Here is a 14,932-nt window from a genome sequence, read left to right as displayed (position 1 = left end):
AGATCCTGAGACTATCTGCTCATCAACTCAACTCCGTTTCGGACAACTCCAACGACTGCTCCAGTCTGGATCAACTCACTGCCTCCACCGGCGACTCTATGCTCGATGTTGGCGAGACCATCCAGCCAGGTGATCATCACCTCAGGACCAACCTCTAGCTTCACCAACTCCTCGGAGAGCGCTGTGATAATATCAGCCAGCGCAAGACCTCGCGACACCTTGAGAGCGCTGATAGTGTTTAGACAACTTGTGACATCCGATGTCTTAAGCAGCGTCGACACAATCTCTTTGATGGCATCGGGTGGGGGTGCCGCAATGCAGTTATAAATAGTCTCCGTTGTGATATTTTCGCGTTCAATTTCGCTGTCAGGTACTTTGGGTGCATCCTTCGCTCGCAATGGTGTACCTGGGCCTCTGTTAGCGCTCACGTTAGGAAAGATAGATGCACGCAGACTCACTTGATGCGTGACAGGCCTGTAGAACGTTCAGTGCTCTTCGCATATCACCCTTGCTCAGCTTCACCAGCGCATCAACTGCCTCTCCGCCAATCCTAACATGCTCCTCCTCCACCACCTTGTCAACCAGCACCCTAATGTCGCCCTCCTTTAGCGGACTGAAGCGGAACCGTGTACATCGACTCAGCAGCGCTGGGCTAAGCTTGTGGGAATAGTTTGCAATGATACAGAACCGTGTGTTGGTGGTGTACTTCTCCATTATTCGTCGTAGAGCCATTTGGGCTGTGCTCGTCATAGCATCAGCCTCATCAAGAACAATGAGCTTAAATCCAGCCATCGAGTTGCCTGAGCGGGCAGATGTGCCACCCATGGAGAAGATCTGTTTGGTACTGGCAAATGTCTTGATCTGCTCTCGCACTACATCGATGCCACGGTCATCTGAGGCATTGAGTTCGAGCACCATTTGGCGCATATTCGCAGCTCCGTAGATACGACGAGCAAGGGCCAGAATTGTCGACGTCTTTCCAGTGCCTGGCGGACCGTAGAGGAGTAGATGGGGGAGACGATTCTGATCGATGAATTTGTTGATAGTAGCGAGAATATCTTGATGGCCCGAGACGTCTTCGAGGGTGTTTGGGCGGTACTTTTCAACCCTGGGCTCCGTTAATCCTGATATTTGATGGTATTTCTTACAAGCACCTACCAAGGGAGACTATCCTCAGCCTCAACTGGCAGATTGGCAGCACTTCGCTTGCCTTGCTTGGCTTCAGAGGAAAATATCACATCTTTGCTGACAACGGGGACATCAACATCCATCTCATCCCCAATATCGGACATATTTGCGCTTGATTTCCTGTTGTTTTCGGTCTTTGCAGTTCCTTTAGTGATGTTTCCAGGGTTGCTCGTCCCGATTCTTGAGCTTGTTGCGCTGTATGGAAGTTTGAACGTTGAGGTCAGTGAGGAACACGCGCTAGGTTACACCTAAACGCGTCTTAAGCGTGTCAGTCAATTAAGATCCTTGCACATAGCAACGGCCAATCACAAGGGCGAAATCGTCAACGTCACACTTCTACTTACACCTTTTAACTGAAGTACTACATCAGTACATCTTTTTGTATGATGTTTATTTTCAAATAAAAGACAATTATAGCACTGATTTGTGCGAATATGCTATCGTGAATACAACTCAGTGTCAATTGCAACTCTAAAGTTGTCTAGAGATACATCATCCAAAGAAACCCCGAGGCGACATAACCAATAAACCATTTCCAGCGCCCATCGTTCGTCACCCTATATGTTCATTAAAAAGAAGAATATCTAATTATATCCTGGAGGCCACTAGAAAATAATACAAGGCGGTGGCCTCTCTTGTCTCATTTCATCTCATCACTCATCGTTCACGTAACTGATTCGTCCCCAAGCCCACAATCTCAAACATTATGGGGATAATAGCCACTGCAAACCAAGCAATTCCTATCACACCAGTCAGCAACCCATTTCGCTGGTCAGGAGAAGATCTCCAGAAACTTACCAGTGTAAACCACGAGCTTAGTCACGACCTCGACGTCGTATCGCACACGAGGTTTGATTAATTGTGAGAACATCTCGCGCTCTCCCAACCCGTCCTCGGTGCCCGTAACAAAGATCTCAACCCGATCATCATCGGCGGCTGGTGTTGTCACAACTTCGCCGGTTCCCATCATCTGCTCGAATTCGACGATTCGGTTTGCCTGTGCACCAGACGCCTGAGCTCCCTTGCCAGAATAGTCTTCATGCGTGGTCTGGAGCTCCAGGTTGCTTGACTTGCTCTTCAGGCTATGGTTACTGCTGACACTCTCACGTCGCTTGCGCTCTCTATACGCCAAGGTCTCGTATGCATCTGCGGCACTCTGAGGACCAATTGACACAGAGCGACCTCGGGTGGTAGGGTTTCGGATACTTTCGACCATGCGTGGGAAGTCGGACGGCGAAGGGAAAAGTGTATCGATACGAGAGCCTGTTGGTACAGTCTTGTACTTACTGGCAGGAGTGAAGAATCGTCGAGGCATGTTCACCCCAACCTGTTCAAATATTCGGAATAGATGAGGCAAGAGCTTAAGCAGTAGAGGCTTCATCGTCTCGCGCCACGCAAAGACGACAAGAACGCCGAAAACGATCCTGGCCACGTTGGCAGCCAATCCCAAGTGCGTAACATCCACAGATCCTCCACCATGCGCATGAGTCTCCCAAGGATCTAGCGCAATCTTGCCGTACGTCCAAGTGCCGAATTCGAGGCCAATAACAACACCAGCAAAGGCAACACTGTCATCGTAACATGGACAGTCGTCTGCCGGCTCAGGGTGAATGCGCACGAGTACAAGAATAATCAAGGCAGCTACGAGAGGCGCAGCCCAAGAGCTGGAATGCATATATTCATCCAGGGGAGGTCCGTAGTAGAATTCGAGCAGAGAAATAGCGGCACCCATGATAGACCCGATAATTACGTCTAGGAAGCCATGCATGCCACAGTACAAGCGCCCAAATATGATCGAAGCAGCGTAAAAGTACGAGAGGCATTCGAGTGCGAACTTGGTGGTTGGAGCTAGCGTGTTATCGGGACTGCGTAGTATCAGAAGCGCATAGACGGCGACAGATACAGCATTGGCGCTATGGGTCGAAGGGAAACCATATTCGAGGGCTGCAGAACCAGACATCGTGATCCGGTGCAAAGGAGGCGAGAGTGGTCGTGGGAGAGAGTAGAAGTCCTTGATAAAGCCAGTCCAGAAGACACCGAGCGCAAGAATATGCACTAGTCTACACAATGAAGCATGTCAGTACCTGTTAATCCTGTAATCTCAATCGAATCTAGAGATTTGTTGCTGCAACTGCATCGCAACATCATGCGCCGCAGCGCAGCGTGTGTAGACGTTGAACATGGTGTGACTTACCCCTTGCCAAATGCTGCATAGCCACACCAGAAGCAGATGGGTAATCCGATCATGAAGAAGGTATGGGTTCCGAGGTTGGCAGTGATGGCGAAGTAGCTATCGAGAGCTGGCGTCCGCAACTTCTCTTGCATCCACGCAAGGTACGGTGTCTCCCAGCGGATCAGAGGCAGCATCTGTTGGCGCAGATTGTACCGCCATTTTGGCAGGGCGCGCTTGTCTGCGAGAAGAGCAATCAGCAAAGCGCGTGGCGCGAGAGAGGTCGTTACTGAGGCGTACAGTGATCGAGACTTCTCAGTCCGGCATCGGGAACGTCATCGCCTTTGGCAGAGCCGTTTGTCGTAGGCAGAACCGTCGTGGTCGTGGTGGCAGCGGGAATGTGGGCGCTCAACGGCGGGGCATCGCGTTGAGGGTCGCTCATGTTTTTGCGGCGGGAGTAAGCTGAGAGATACGTCAATTGCGACGAGTACAAGATCCAATACAACGACGAAACATTGAGGTCAAAGAGACCCGATAAGGAATGTCGTGGGCCTGAGTGCGGCCTTGGGCTTCAATGGACAGAAGCCCTGCTGAGAATGTAGTTGCAATGGAGGAGTTTAGTGGGAATAGTTAACCAACGATGGATGGAAGCGGCGGGAGTTTGATCAAGTGGAGTTTTGCACTATGTTACATGCACTGAACCAGACCAGCAGAGGTCAAGGTTCAAGTGTGAAAGGCAGGTAGGTAGGTGGTCAGCTAATTGTTTATGTACCTTATCCAGTAAGGAACGGCAATGGTCAATTGATCCTTGTCGTGGGATAAAAGGGTCAGATTAGGTAGATATTTGTGCGGTATCATCTTGTTTGACTGTTCATCGACGTCCGCTGTGTTTGGCTTCAAACCCTTGGCGCTCGTAAAGGACAGCAAGACAAGGCACGAAATCAGGGTTTCATCAACGGATGGGTTACCTCGCTAACTTAAAACTTTGCGGTTCTCCTCTTCAGTCCCTTGTTGATACCCCAGAAGCGAAACCCATCATGGAAGCTGATGAGATGCACTAAACAAGCAAGCCACTTGTTTAAAAGCAGGGGGTTCTGGTCTCGTAAGTATTTACAGAGGCGAATATGGAAATGATCATAGTAACGGAGAAGTCGTCTTCAGTATGTGCAAAAAAGCAATTGCTACTAGGAGGCGGATATCGGCTATGACATATAGCCAGCCAGGAACCGATTGCTTTGTTCAGAGGTGCTTCGATGGCGTTATCTGGGGCTTAAAAAAACCAAACACCGTACAGTGTGGCAATGACATCGGTGCTGCACGGGAGGTTGGTGGTAGGTAATTAAGCATATTATTGAAAAGCAGAGAATATTCGGTTCGCCACGATCAAAAGCAACCTGAAGAATGAAGATGAAAATAAATCGTAAAACATGTTCATTTCGCAGTATGTCGTGAATTTCGATGTACACAGCTTTATCGTAAAAAGTCGGGCCTTCGTCTCCATTCAAGTCGATATTTACAGACTCAAAGTTCAAATTTCATCACCACATCAAACTCACTACTTGTAAACCACCTCACACATCCCGCCTCCACCACCGCCCATGTCCTTCTCTCTCCGCGGTAAACATGCCATCGTGGTCGGAGGTACCGGTACGCTGGGCTTCCGTATCGCGAGCGCGCTTGCAGACCGCGGGTCTGTTGTAACCATCATGAGCCGCAATGCCGTTGATGATCGCCAAGTCCTTGAATCCAGACTCAAACCCTTTGAGCCTCTCCCGTACATGGAGAACTTCGAGGGCAGTAGGCGCCCAACAGAGCACCAATTCAAACGCCTGGATGTTCAAAGGATAGACATTTTCAAGGGTCTATTTCCCAGTCTAGGCCCCGTTGATGTCCTCGTCAACTGTGCTGGCACCAGTCAAGCGTCGGCGCTCAAAAGAACCGGCGAAGAGGAAATTCAACGGATTCTTAACCTCAACCTCCGGGCGACTATTCTCGCCTCTAAATATGCCAAATTAACCCCTCATGGTGCGTCTCACCAAGCAGTTGCTTATGTCCGATAGCATCTTCTCACATGTGCTCATAGGATGCATCATCAATGTTTCAAGTCTTATGGCTACCAAAATGGGTGCTGGTGCTGCAGTATACGCCGCTTCAAAAGCAGGTGTCATTGGTACGTTCATGATATATCCCTAATCTTATGCTAATGAATCCCACATTATTATACATTTCAAAACCTGCTGACTCCATATCGTCGCAGCTTTCACCCGTGCCCTAGCCCTTGAGTATAAAAGTCGCTCTGTCCGCGTGAACACATTGTTGCCGGGCTGGATACAGAGTCCAATGTGGAATGGTGAGTCTCCCCTCCCTACGCCTTCAATCCCTGGCACCAATCACCCTTGCGAAGACGAAAACCAATGTTAATGTACAATGCCCTGTATTAGAACTTCCTGAGACTGCTCGTGAAGCTTACCTCAAGCAGTGTCCCTTGGGTCGTTTGGGCACGCCCGATGAGGTAGCCGACGCTGCCATGTTTTTGATAACCAACCGTTTCGCCAACAATTGCGTGCTGAACCTGGATGGTGGCTTAAGCGCCAACTAGTAAAGCCATGGTTCCTAGGATATATGCATCGTCCTTTCAACCCCTCGAATTACGCTTCAATCGTCAATGACGATAGCGCCGCCGCCGGCATGACTTTGGACTTCGTCCACGTCTACAACATCGGTTCCGGATTCGGTGATCTTGAGTTTCTTGAGAGGTGGTTCAGCGTCCTCTCCATGCGGTCTCTTGATACCCTTCGGCTCGGCACTAACGGCCTGCTCATCGTTGAGTTTCCCATTGCCATTCGCGGAGACTGGCTGGAGCTTCTTTGGTCGACGTGGAATCTCAGGGACATCCGCGAATGTAGCCTTGACTGGTTTCTCGTCTTCTTTCAATGTACTATAAATTGTAAGCCTAATTCAATAACAACAGAGACAAAGACAGACCCTTCTCGGACATTGATAACCACATTGACGAGCGTGTCTTCGTCGTCCTGGTCGATGACAGTTAAGAACGAGTCCTTCTTGATACCTAATAGTTTTGTCAGTCCCCCGCGAGCAATTCATTTGTCCTTTCAACGAGGCCTTACCGAGATCAGTCAGCTTTTTGGGTAGATTCTCGTCGTCGCCGTCTTCAAAACATTCAACCAAGGTTCCTATGTCATTGTTCACGACAAACTCCTTGCCTTCAAATCCCAGCTTTGACAAGACGATGTCATCAATGAGATCCTTGAGAGTCGCCCGAGACAAGTCTGCAACAATACTTGTGAAGTAAACACTACATACGGGGCATTCGGGATTTGGCTCTCTGGACCTATCAGGGGCCAGAAGTCGAGCTGGGGCAAAGGGGGTCAGGAAGACCTCCTTGGACTGTGCATACTCGCCCTTCAAGACTTTGAAGGACTGAAGAACACAGAGACCAGCGACGATTGCGTTGGTTGTGGCAATCGCTGGAATAATGTTGCCTGCCATCTGTTTGGTATCGAACCGAGACTTCCTGTCAATTCCAAAAATTGTTGAGCGAATATTGGCACTTGCTGTCACAAAGTCAAGGGTATCAATATCATCCTTGTCAAATGTGATTGTGGGGTCGGAGTCTTCAGGTTTTTTGTTCTTCTTGAGTTCAAGAATTCGCTTGCTTAGTCGGTCAAGACTGTCATTGAAGACAGCTAGACTCTCTTGCAGGGACCAAACCCGCTGATCGTCATTCAGAATCTTGTCTTTGTTGGCGATAGCCTCGCCAGCCTGTGCGAGAATGGTCTGATATTGAAGAGGCTCAGGAGCTCGCCGGGATGTCCACATCCCCTCCACGGAACGTAGTCGCTCAATGTCGGCGTTGAACACCTTATCAAATAGCATCTGAGGGAACTTGGACGTGCCAGTAGCATCCCGAATCATCTTGAGAGCTTCAGATTCTTTCTTCAACTCTTCAATCTCTTTGGCTGGCTCTTGTCAGTATGTGTTGTTCGTTAACACAGCATCTCACTTACCATTGTCGGCATCAGTTGAGTGGTCAAACGCAGCCTGATCTTCACTTGTGCCAAAGATCTCGCTAAATTCTTTGTTAGCAATATTCCGCAAGTCGATATCTATATACATACTTGAGCAAATAACTTTTGCCCCAGACAATGCAGTGGATGGGTTGACTAGGGGTGCTTCGAATTGTACACACAGGAAAAGACTTGGGTGCTTCCTTGGGAGTACAGTCGTAGCATGCAGTAACGCCTTTTTTGATAACCTGCACCTGGCCATTGAATCCGGTGGTGCCACTCTCGATCAAGGGTACATCAGCTGCCAGGCACATCTTATTGACGTGCCTGCGCGCTTCGAGGTTATCCAGAGCATTGAAAGCAATGCGGAATTGTTGGAACCAGGCCACAGTGAATTCATCATCCTTTATATTGCCATGGTGTGCGACAATTTTGACATTGGGATTAAACCGTTCTGCTGCCTCCTTGGCCACCTGCGCGTTGATTAGTATCTAACCAAACTCCATTTTGGGCAGAACGACGCACTAAAGCCTTGGATTTTTTTATGTGTTCGTGACGGAAAAGAAACTGCCGGTTCAAGTTCGAAAGGTCGATGGTATCGAGGTCTACAATATGTATTTCGCCAAAGCCTGTGAGGACCAGGTTCTTGAGCAACTCGCATCCAATTCCGCCAGCACCAACCATGAGCACACGAGCCTGCGCGATCCGAGTTAGCATACCCACAATGATAAGAAGTGGTCGAGCAATATCGCCATGTCGCATCGCATACAGTCCAGTCCTAGACACATCGCTCCTGAGGCGTCGGATCGCGTCGGATCCTGGTGCGAGATCAAGGCTGAGAGGTGATATTTAGTTCCATGCATAAGAAACGTACCTGCTTGACAGAGGTATTGAGTGATGCGCCTAGCGACTGCTGATTGTGTCGGTCACGCGTCATGGCCGGCGTTCGTTTCCGGGATTCGTTCTCGGATGAAGCAGTTTTCTTTTGTTGCTGCTGCTGCTGCTGCTGTTGTTGTTGTAGTTGTGTTTGTATTTGTCGTTGCTGCTCAGAAACTGGGGTAACCGCTGGAGCTGCAGCCGCATTCTGTGTCTGAGCTGGAGCCTGATCGGCGCTTGTCGCATTCATCGTCATATTGATCGTTTTCTAGACGCGGAAACGGGATCGAAAGAGTGGAATAGCCCGATCCGAGGGCTGCGCATCAAGGTCGATTGTTGGTGAAGAATGTCGCGATCGGTTGAAAGTGGGAAGGTTGAATAAGATGTTAGTGGTCAGAGAGCTGAGATAGAGCATTCAGCAGGGGAGCGGCGTTGCAGGGCGACCAATCGGACGGGCCTATCACAGAGCTTTGAGCTTCTAAAGCCGGGAATTCTTGGTGTCAAGGCTTAATGATTGGGCTCCACTGTGTAGGTATCTAGGTTCCATTGTCAATGAGCACACCGGAGGTCCTCGAAGAGCAAGAAACCTCACACCTTTACATAGGTAGGATGCTGAAGTAAACTCACCTGCTAGCCCAACTGGGTCATTTCATTACTTAATATCAAGCTTCAAGTTACACAACCTTGCTTGCCTCCTCTTAGAAGGCTTGGCATGTTATCACTCTAGGGGAGGAAAGAAAACTCAGGACCTTGACCATAAGCGATAAAATTATTTATGTAAAACTAGCCTGAGTTTAGGGGACTTTTTACTAGGTTTATTTTAGCACCTTCTATTTGGTTTTTCTTAGTGATGAGTTGGGTGGGATGGTGACGTGCAGATGCACGGGCATGCAAGGACAGTGAGTGCCTGCCTTCCAGACATGCCTAGGTACCTAGTACCTATCTTAGAGGCACTCCAACAAAAGGGTGTACAAAGTGATCCATTTAGTGAATATCATGTGAATCGATTGCTTCCAGAAGCTTTTAATTATTCACTAACTATCATACAATTCCTTCCTTTGCCATATTTCGGCCACGGCAAGCTGCAAGGGATGCATGACACACTGGGCTGTTGGTGCATAGCAGTTATGCGACCGCGGGGCCGCTCCCAGGGCAAAAAAAATAAAAATTTAAGGGACCTGGAGACTCAACTCGACCTTGAAAGTCTAGACTGAATCATAAAAAGAAAACTGTCCGCCATTGTCACTCTTTGCTTTCCCCCCCTCCCCTCCGCTTCCTTCTCTTGGCTTGGCTCATTCTCCTTTTCACTGTCGTGTAACAATCTATTTCTGTAGCGATGTCTGACGACGAGGTTGACACCGAATTGTTGGAACTGCTCCGCCAACATCTTCAGGGGAAGATCGATATCCAGGAGGAGCCTGAGACAGGCGTCCTCGAGAGCGCTGAATACGTCTACGACAGTTGCATTGATGTTGCCGTCGACATGCGTGCATCTAAAAAGGCCGCGGAGAGCATTTACGAGCAAATGGAACAGAAGAGTTACTCAACTGCCACCTGGTCAGAGCATGAACTTCACCCCAAGGCCAAGGACGAAACTACTGTCAACTTCATTTTTACTATGGACTTGCTGAATTTTTCTTTCTGGTCTGAACTGCCTGATGATGAACGATTTGCTATTGAGTATCGTGGGAAAAGATGGACTGGCTATTGGAGTTTGGTGGCAGCTCTCCAAAGAGCAACTGATGAAGGTCAGTTATCATTTTTCACGATGACTCACACAGCAAGCTAATACTTAACCTCACTCAAGGCATTCCTATTACAGATCCTTCCTACTGGAAGAACGAAGAAGAGTGTACCCTGGAATCCCTCACCCATGTTTTCCGGTCATGCACAGAAGAGGAAATTCCCCTCCTTGAAGAACGTTTAGACTGCCTACGAGAAGCTGGCCAGGTACTCTTCAAGGTAAGCTAGAACATCGTCAATCTTGACATTTACCAGTAATTCTGACCACATATGCCAGCACTACGATGGCTCCGTTGCAGAGCTCATTTACGCTGCTGACGGTTCTGCGGCACGCCTGGTGAACTTGCTGGCGCAGGATTTTGATTGCTTTCGTGATGAGCATCGTTTCGAGGATGGCAAGATGATTCGGCTGATGAAGAGAGCACAAATCCTCGTTGCGGATCTCTGGGCATGCTTCAACGGCGTGTCATACGGCGAATTTCGAGACATCGACAAGATCACCATGTTTGCAGATTATCGTATCCCTCAAATTTTGATGACTATGGGCGCCTTGTATTGTTCTCCAACGGTTGCAGCTGCCATCAAGGACAAGAAGATGATAGAGAGCGGATGTTCATGGGAGCTACAAATACGAGGTAAGTCGTTTAAACTGCAGTGTTATTCTTTTACTGAACAAATTAGCTTGCAGTATCTGGTGTGTTGAGCTGATTCGACGAGAGATTCTGCGTCAACACCCTGACGCTCATGTCAACGCCATCCTAATAGACTTTTTCCTCTATGATAGTATGAAGGAACTAGAAGCGGCGGGTAAAGAGCCCATTCCGCATCATCGGACAAGGAGTATTTGGTACTAGATGAAGGCCGCGAGGCCCGTTCCCTCTAGAGTTTTTGTGTATTATGAGACCCAAGTTTAGATCATAGATTTCTTATTCGACGAGCTCATTATGCGCTTATAGAATAATTGAGACAGCAAATAAAGCCACATCGGCACCTGAACATCATTCCTTCAAACGCCTTACTCCGTGAAACAGCTTCTGGTGACTAAACAACGGGTGGAAACATTTCAGGCACCTACGGCAGTCGAATTGAGGATCTCATCCATGTGAGCCGTTTCGATTTTATTGTTACCCTTGCTTTCTTCCTTGAGAAGGACAGCAAGGACTTCAATTGGAGGGTTGAGACCCAGACGTTCAGCTCGTTTCCAGCGCTTAATGCGAGGCATGCCTATACAGGGCTGCACGAGTTAGCTATGGTGAATCCATGATAGCCCAAGCTGACTTACACCATATTGTGAGCTGACATCGAAATATCGAAGAACCTTCTCACTCAAAGATACACCTTGCTGGTGCAATCGCGGCGTAGTCCATTGGTCTTCAATGGACTTCCAGTATTTCTTGATCTGTGCGTCTGTAACTTTCTCTGCTTGCAGCTCCAATTCAGACCTCGCAGGTTCTGGGACTACCTCAATCTCTGTGACTGCCTCAACTTCTTCTTCCTTATCAATCTCTATGGACTCATGGTTGTTGACAACAATATCTTCAGCCTCACGCTGTGTAGCATGCTGATCGGGGTCGAGCTTTGAGATGGAAGCAGAGATGGCAGACTTCTTGGCGCTTTTGGGTACTGGCTTGGTGACTTTGTTTGAGAAACTCAGAGTAGACTGACCCTTGGCTGGCGGGCCCCTGCTGCGAGTGCTGGCAGCGGATCGTCGAGTTGTGGGCATAGTGGGCTCAGCTCCTAAAGCGAGATGGCGCTGCTGAATGCTGAGAATGACGCTTGACGAATTGTAAGTGGAATCGATAGAGCTGTAGACAGGCGCTGGCTGTTGCTGAAGAGTAAGACAATTTACGAGCTTAAAAGTTAATGTTGAGAGAACGGATGCTTTATGGTGAGTGATGATGATCGAAATGTGAGGGCGTTTGTAAATTGACCACGGGTACGGATACAGGGTCAGTGACTAGAACCTATATGTGGGTGGCTCTAATGGGAAGGCTGGAGGGGCCAAATGCATGACGTGCAAGCCTTGAAATTGGCAGGACAACGCGAACTTAAGCGCGAGATCACGTGCCTTGTATCAGACACTATGGCACTGATTGTTGGGTCAGTTCATGGCAAAGCAAGTTTCTGTTCCGAATGGCATGAATTGGTAACAATCCTTAAGGTTTAGATCTCAATACCTTACATACCTAGGTACTGCTAGGATTCCCGGTCTCGCCCCCAGTCTGTGGATTTCATTGCAACTTACTTATCTATCGTATTGATGCCATCAAGTTCCCATATACAAGCTGTTGGTAAAACGTGATAACATGAGCTTGTAATGTCGGGGGGGATCCGACTTTGTCTTGGTGATCGGATTGTCTCATCACTGAGAGCTTCCCATTTCTATTATACAATGATCAACCACCAGTAGCCTCTCGGTAGAATGAAAGGCTCCTGTTTGCGCCAGCAGTGCAGAACATCTCGCTTCTGACAGTCTTCGGTAGCCACTTTACAGACCAAAGAGCTTTGTCCGTCTCACTGTGGGTTGCCACACACGCGCTTCGCTCAATTGACCATACCTTGACCTTTCCATCCATTGAACCACTGAGCAGGTACTCTCCTGTATCGCTCCAGTCGAGTGATGTGATCCACGAAGAGTGTCCAGTCAAGTTCCCAACATGTTCTCCGTGTTTCATGTCGTAGAGTGCGATGATTCCAGCGTCACCTGCGGCAGCAAGTCGAGTGTTACCAGGAGAAAAGGCAACCGATCGTACAGGCTTTGCGAGACCTAGTAGCACATGTCAGAGAAATAGTATGTGAGACGTGTACGAGGCGACCTACCAGATAATGAGTACAGGACTCTTCCCGTATCATTGTTGAAAATGTAGACAGATCCATTCTGGTGGCCGCTGGCAGTGTATTTCCCATCCCGGCTTAAATCCACTGACATGCCAAAGCTTCCAGATCCAGCACTTCCGGTTTCGTACTCACGAATCTTGGGCTTCTTCTCATCCATAACATCCCAAACGTTGACTCGACCATCATTTGTTGTAGTAGCAAGGTAAGATCCATTCTCACTCAATGCCATAGCCCAGGCTTCACCAGGCTTAGATGCAGATCCTGTAATCTCGCCATTCAAACTCCATTCGCCAGTGTCGCTGTCGACTTTCCAAATTTTTACCTCGCCGCCAAACCCAGCACTCGCTGCGACGTTGCCATTCCGCGAGGTGCACACGTGGTGGCACCCCAACTTGTGTGCATCTGAGATGGACTGCTTGAGTGGGAATGAAGGATCAGTTGTGTCATGAACGTGAAGCGTGGAAGATCCACTGCCTGATATCACAGCTTTGGATGTCGTCGCAATGGAAAAGATGTCGGTGATGTGGGCTATACGCTTTTAGTGAACTGACTCTTGCTTCATTGATTCACCCCGCGGCGGGGAGGTCAAGCTCACCATTATCCACGGTATGCGTGGTCAAATATTGTTTCGACTAGCGAGATTAGTTGCCTTTCAATCAGTGGCTAGGTCTTCGGTCGGCCTTACCATCTCTCCCACGCCGTGCTAAATGCCGTGCTTCTCTTGCTCTCCAATATGACGTTGTATGAATGAAAGTGCTTGGCTTGGACTGGACTGCGGATGAATGCCAGTGGCCTTGGTGGGGCAACACAGGATCATAAATATAAAGCTCCAAATCAAGACAAAGCATTCAAGATATCCATACCTAGGCACCTTAGGTAGGTATAAAGGAATACAGCAACTCCTGGTTGACCATTTATATATTGATAGGCAGGATACCGCACTATACTCTTGCATAATAAAACCATGCTGCTTCGATGTTGTATACACAGAGTTAAAACACAGTTCTCATAGATCTTCACGCTGCCAGAATATTATCACGGTAGTTCAAACTTTTACATAGTATATTGTTCATATTCATACAAGGCTCAAACTAAGCCAAAACGCCCATGGTATGCATGATTCCGTGGTGACTGTACAGTGGTAAATCATCAATGTTCCATATCCTTTTCTCTTTAGATCGACCTATCATTGGGGTAGTCCTGACGCCAAATTTGTCTCATTTCTATAGATTGTTAGATTGGACATGGCATCGATTATGTCAAGAGAGCAACAACATACCTTCTAAGCAGGTTTGGCATAATCGGTGTGTACGCTTGGGTTGACCACATCCGGGACATTTGCACAAGTTGTTCACATCCTTCAGCGCCTTGCCAGCCATTTGTCTGTGTCGTTTTCTCGAATGGGAGACCTTGTTCTTAGGTACCGCTCGTAGCACAGACTCCCAGATATCATCGATGGTGGGGAGGTTTAAGGAAATGCCAGGGATCGCAATCGACAACGACGGGAAGAGCTTCTGGGTGAACTGGCGAAAGGACACCGTAGATAGTACGGTCGGGGAGTATATTCGGGGGAGAAGCGCAGCAGCCATCTTCATAGAGAGACGTTGATGGGCTTAAGATGATGAACGATATCGGCTTTGGTGTTCAAGTCCCAGTCGAAGTTGCAAGGCCGGTGCTGGGGTCTTGGGAAACGAAACAAATTGAACCGATAAATTAGTCAGTACTTCGATGGTGAGTGATTGGTTCCTGATAGAGCTGAACCGTCTATAGGTGGTCGGGCTCGAATTGGGGTCGCGATGATCAGAATGCGCAAGGCTTTAAATTCCAGCTCAAAAGTCTGATGGCCTGGGGCCATGGGCTATCTCGAAATGCCGCCAGCCAATCATCAGCTAGCCGGCGCACTGATCTTCTTGAACCAATGAGAAGCTCGAAACGCGCTTTCCCCCTTTCTTTGGGACCCTGGACCTCCCTGACACCTCCCTTCCAGTAGGGAAATTGTTTGCTAAGGTGGCAGGAAGCCCAGTGCCCGAAAAGTTCCCCCTAGGATCGGTTTCTACGCCGCCTCTCCTAAACCTCCAACTCCCAGCTT

The 14,932-nt window shown here is 48.6% G+C and overlaps 7 protein-coding genes across 7 annotated transcripts; 2 read left to right on the top strand and 5 right to left on the bottom strand.

Annotated features, from left to right (window-relative positions):
* Positions 1-11: 11 nt before the first annotated feature.
* Positions 12-1,292, bottom strand: FPRO_05918 (uncharacterized protein; the record flags this gene model as incomplete). The annotated part of the gene is made up of 3 exons (XM_031229225.1): positions 12-406; positions 459-1,108; positions 1,159-1,292. 3 exons carry the CDS (start codon positions 1,290-1,292, stop codon positions 12-14), a joined length of 1,179 nt encoding a protein of 392 aa, XP_031079483.1.
* A 553-nt stretch (positions 1,293-1,845) lies between these two features.
* FPRO_05919 (uncharacterized protein) lies at positions 1,846-3,800 on the bottom strand (the record flags this gene model as incomplete). The annotated part of the gene is made up of 4 exons (XM_031229224.1): positions 1,846-1,928; positions 1,987-3,248; positions 3,383-3,599; positions 3,659-3,800. The coding sequence occupies 4 exons, from the start codon at positions 3,798-3,800 to the stop codon at positions 1,846-1,848; spliced, it is 1,704 nt and encodes a 567-aa protein (XP_031079482.1).
* A 1,156-nt stretch (positions 3,801-4,956) lies between these two features.
* On the top strand, positions 4,957-5,957 carry FPRO_05920 (uncharacterized protein; the record flags this gene model as incomplete). The annotated part of the gene is made up of 4 exons (XM_031229223.1): positions 4,957-5,383; positions 5,442-5,528; positions 5,616-5,708; positions 5,800-5,957. 4 exons carry the CDS (start codon positions 4,957-4,959, stop codon positions 5,955-5,957), a joined length of 765 nt encoding a protein of 254 aa, XP_031079481.1.
* A 56-nt stretch (positions 5,958-6,013) lies between these two features.
* FPRO_05921 (related to ubiquitin-activating enzyme homolog UBA2) lies at positions 6,014-8,518 on the bottom strand (the record flags this gene model as incomplete). Its single annotated transcript, XM_031229222.1, has 7 exons — positions 6,014-6,296; positions 6,344-6,428; positions 6,487-7,338; positions 7,387-7,448; positions 7,498-7,859; positions 7,912-8,082; positions 8,261-8,518. 7 exons carry the CDS (start codon positions 8,516-8,518, stop codon positions 6,014-6,016), a joined length of 2,073 nt encoding a protein of 690 aa, XP_031079480.1.
* A 1,080-nt stretch (positions 8,519-9,598) lies between these two features.
* FPRO_05922 (putative cobyrinic acid a,c-diamide synthase) lies at positions 9,599-10,859 on the top strand (the record flags this gene model as incomplete). Its single annotated transcript, XM_031229221.1, has 4 exons — positions 9,599-10,010; positions 10,070-10,224; positions 10,283-10,640; positions 10,687-10,859. The coding sequence occupies 4 exons, from the start codon at positions 9,599-9,601 to the stop codon at positions 10,857-10,859; spliced, it is 1,098 nt and encodes a 365-aa protein (XP_031079479.1).
* A 209-nt stretch (positions 10,860-11,068) lies between these two features.
* On the bottom strand, positions 11,069-11,728 carry FPRO_05923 (uncharacterized protein; the record flags this gene model as incomplete). Its single annotated transcript, XM_031229220.1, has 2 exons — positions 11,069-11,239; positions 11,288-11,728. 2 exons carry the CDS (start codon positions 11,726-11,728, stop codon positions 11,069-11,071), a joined length of 612 nt encoding a protein of 203 aa, XP_031079478.1.
* Positions 11,729-14,016: 2,288 nt separating this feature from the next.
* On the bottom strand, positions 14,017-14,432 carry FPRO_05925 (uncharacterized protein; the record flags this gene model as incomplete). The annotated part of the gene is made up of 2 exons (XM_031229219.1): positions 14,017-14,066; positions 14,123-14,432. 2 exons carry the CDS (start codon positions 14,430-14,432, stop codon positions 14,017-14,019), a joined length of 360 nt encoding a protein of 119 aa, XP_031079477.1.
* Between the last annotated feature and the right edge of the window lie 500 nt (positions 14,433-14,932).

The sequence above is a fragment of the Fusarium proliferatum genome, assembly GCF_900067095.1.
Source record: "Fusarium proliferatum ET1 genome assembly, contig: FPRO_scaffold003, whole genome shotgun sequence".
In the NCBI taxonomy this organism is placed as follows: domain Eukaryota; kingdom Fungi; phylum Ascomycota; class Sordariomycetes; order Hypocreales; family Nectriaceae; genus Fusarium; species Fusarium proliferatum.
The sequence above is the reverse complement of the archived record's forward strand: the minus strand, read 5'-3'. Positions and strand labels throughout refer to the sequence as shown.